General features: G+C 38.4%; 1 protein-coding gene across 1 annotated transcript; it reads left to right on the top strand.

The window, feature by feature from the left end:
* Positions 1 to 2038: 2038 nt before the first annotated feature.
* On the top strand, positions 2039 to 2477 carry Tsp_12975a (hypothetical protein; the record flags this gene model as incomplete). Its single annotated transcript, XM_003366559.1, has 1 exon — positions 2039 to 2477. A coding segment is annotated over exon 1 (439 nt), but the record flags the coding sequence as incomplete, so codon positions are not given.
* Positions 2478 to 2653: the final 176 nt, after the last annotated feature.

Genomic DNA, 2653 nt, shown 5'->3' with positions numbered 1-2653 from the left:
ATCCCGTGCGAGATTGTGTTTCATGTAATTTTTGTTCAACAATTTCAACGCAATCAATCTTTGTAACTTTTTTTCCCCACAATCACGAATCCATTAATAAAAAACAAACAAACAAACAATAGTATTCATAATTTGATGCGGAAAATTTATGTCAACGTGTGAAAATAAATTTGAAAAAAAAAAGAATTATCAGCCAAAATATTAATGGGCATCCGTCTCCGACTGACGTACAGTATCTTTTGATGAATTGAGCAGAGAAATTTGAAATTAAAATCTACCAGAAAAAATATTGAATGACTGTTACGGCAAAGTTGAAATAATTTTTTTTGAAGAAAAATATACATTCATTTCTTTTATTTGAAATGAGAAGCGTCAAAATTCTTTCACAAATAGCCTAGAAAATTTCCAATTGAACAATTCAATTCAACATTTCTTATGATAATTGAAACAGCAAGAAAAAAAAAGTTACACATCAAAATAGTGCTTGATTTTTTTTATTTGTTTGTTTGTTTTTTATGAATAAAAAGTGAAGGACAAATGAGTTGATGTTGAGATGAATATTTGTATTTGACTTTTGTATATAATGGAAAATAATTATATGACAATTTAATCGTTTGAATTGAACCGTTTGAATAATCAGAACGAAACAAACAATTTGTGCAATTTGGCTTTTTATTCGATCGCAAGTATCAGTGTAATAATAAAAACCGTCACTCTGTGTCCGAATAAAAAATATCGTTATCGTAATTGTGTAATGAGGTTTCAAAAAAAGAAAACAAGAAGAAACCACGAGTGAGTGAAGTTGAGAAATTTTTGTTTATTTTTCAAAAATTTATTAAAAATAGAAAACAAAACTCTCTCGCTGTTTGCGCACATGAAACAGTACCAGTGCAAACATGGGAACAGTTCAAAGATTATGCAAATATTTTTTACCAATCGTCAAGCAGTAAATTACGACCAAGCAGTGTGTTTTATGAACATTATCAATGTCACATAATAATTTTCTTTCAGATAAATCCTCTTGTCAATGATCTAAAGTTCAATGTTCAAATTCGATTTTGACAAATTGTCAATTTTGGCTTTTTCTACTTGTTGATTGTTGTTGATAAATAATTTCAAAAAGATTTTTCCCTTAAATTATTAATAATCAATCAATTAATTAATTAATTAATCAGTTTATTTTTCCATGGCTAAATTGTTTTTTTCCCTCCGTTTCTATTTATTTTTTGTTTTTGTTTGATCCGCACGACCGCAACGCCTCACCGTGATCAACAACAGGGTGGCGCAACAACGGTTTCTATTCACGTTGACATGAATGATTGACACGCATCAGTGTCGGCATTCTTTTGATCTTCAAAGTTGACCAGTTGGAAATTGTTGTAAGTAGAAATGTCTTACTGAAAATAATTTGCTGCTGCTGCTGCTAGTAGTAGTGACGGTGCTATATAATTTTCAATTGATAAAAATTTTTGAATAAACAAATTTTCCTCTTTCCTAAAACAAAAATTTACATAAATGAAGAAAAAAAATTATCATATTCAAAAAAAACAAAACAGTATGTGCATGCAAATGGTGTAAGAGTGACGACTGGCTGGCGATTCCTGTTGGATTGCGGCGCTGATGATATTCGCGCCGACGACGTTTGTTCATCAATCGCCGGTGACGGGTCATAAATTTGATGATTGATTTCGGCTTTGCGGCGCGCTCGTAACGACAGCCAAAACGGCAGATAAATTATACTGTTGACATTGATTGCTATGACCGCCAGCGACAGCCAATCACACGTCGTTAGCGTCATTAATTTCACGAGCCGACTCGCCGCCAGGGGGCGACAATTTTTCCCTGATCATCTTTTTCTCTTCCACGTCTGTCTTGTTCTCTTATTCGTTCATTTCTCTGTGTATCTGTGTCGTGGTCTGTGTTTCTCTCTCTCTCTCTTTCTCTCATTCTCTCTCTCGTTCTCTCGTTCTCTTGTTCTCTGTTTTTCCCAACAACTATATATTATTTCTCTCTCTCTCTCTCTTCTTCAGAAAACATCATGGTATCTACACATCAGCAGTATCTGTGTCCAGATTTTCTGAGTCCACTGCCGGCTACAACAGCGGTCGGCAGTGCTGCTGATGACTCGCCCGGCGCTTCTTGCAACGCTTCTTCTTCTTCACCGTTGCTTGGTCAATCGCAGGACAGTGGAAAAAGTCCGCTCGCTTTGTTAGCCCAAACTTGCAACAGTATCGGCTTGCCTGATTTGCCGTCCACAACTAATAAATCCGACGGTGCTTCTCAATGTACCACCACCAGTGGTGAAGGTCGACCGTCGCCACCGTCGGCCGATCCCCATCATCATCATCAGCAGCAGCATAATCACCACGGTCGGAAAGAAGTTCACAAAGTCCGCTCTTCCGAGAGTGTCGACGGCGCGTGTTCGTCTTCGCCAGCCAAATGCTGCAAATCTAGCACGTCCCAAATCAACGACACCGGTGTTGTCTCGTTCTCCCGGCGGGGGCGAAAAAAAAAAAGCATTCGAAAACGCCCCCCCAATCTCTGGCCTTGCCACGTCGGCCTGTTCCACACTTGTTGCCCCCGGGCACCGTCGCGGCCAGTCTGTCGTTACCACCGCCGGCGCGTCGGCGGTGGTAGGGCGCTTTCCCCTTGC

Source organism: Trichinella spiralis (genome assembly GCF_000181795.1).
Source record: "Trichinella spiralis strain ISS 195 chromosome Unknown Scfld5812, whole genome shotgun sequence".
Classification (NCBI taxonomy): domain Eukaryota; kingdom Metazoa; phylum Nematoda; class Enoplea; order Trichinellida; family Trichinellidae; genus Trichinella; species Trichinella spiralis.
This window is presented reverse-complemented; position numbering and strand designations above follow the sequence as displayed.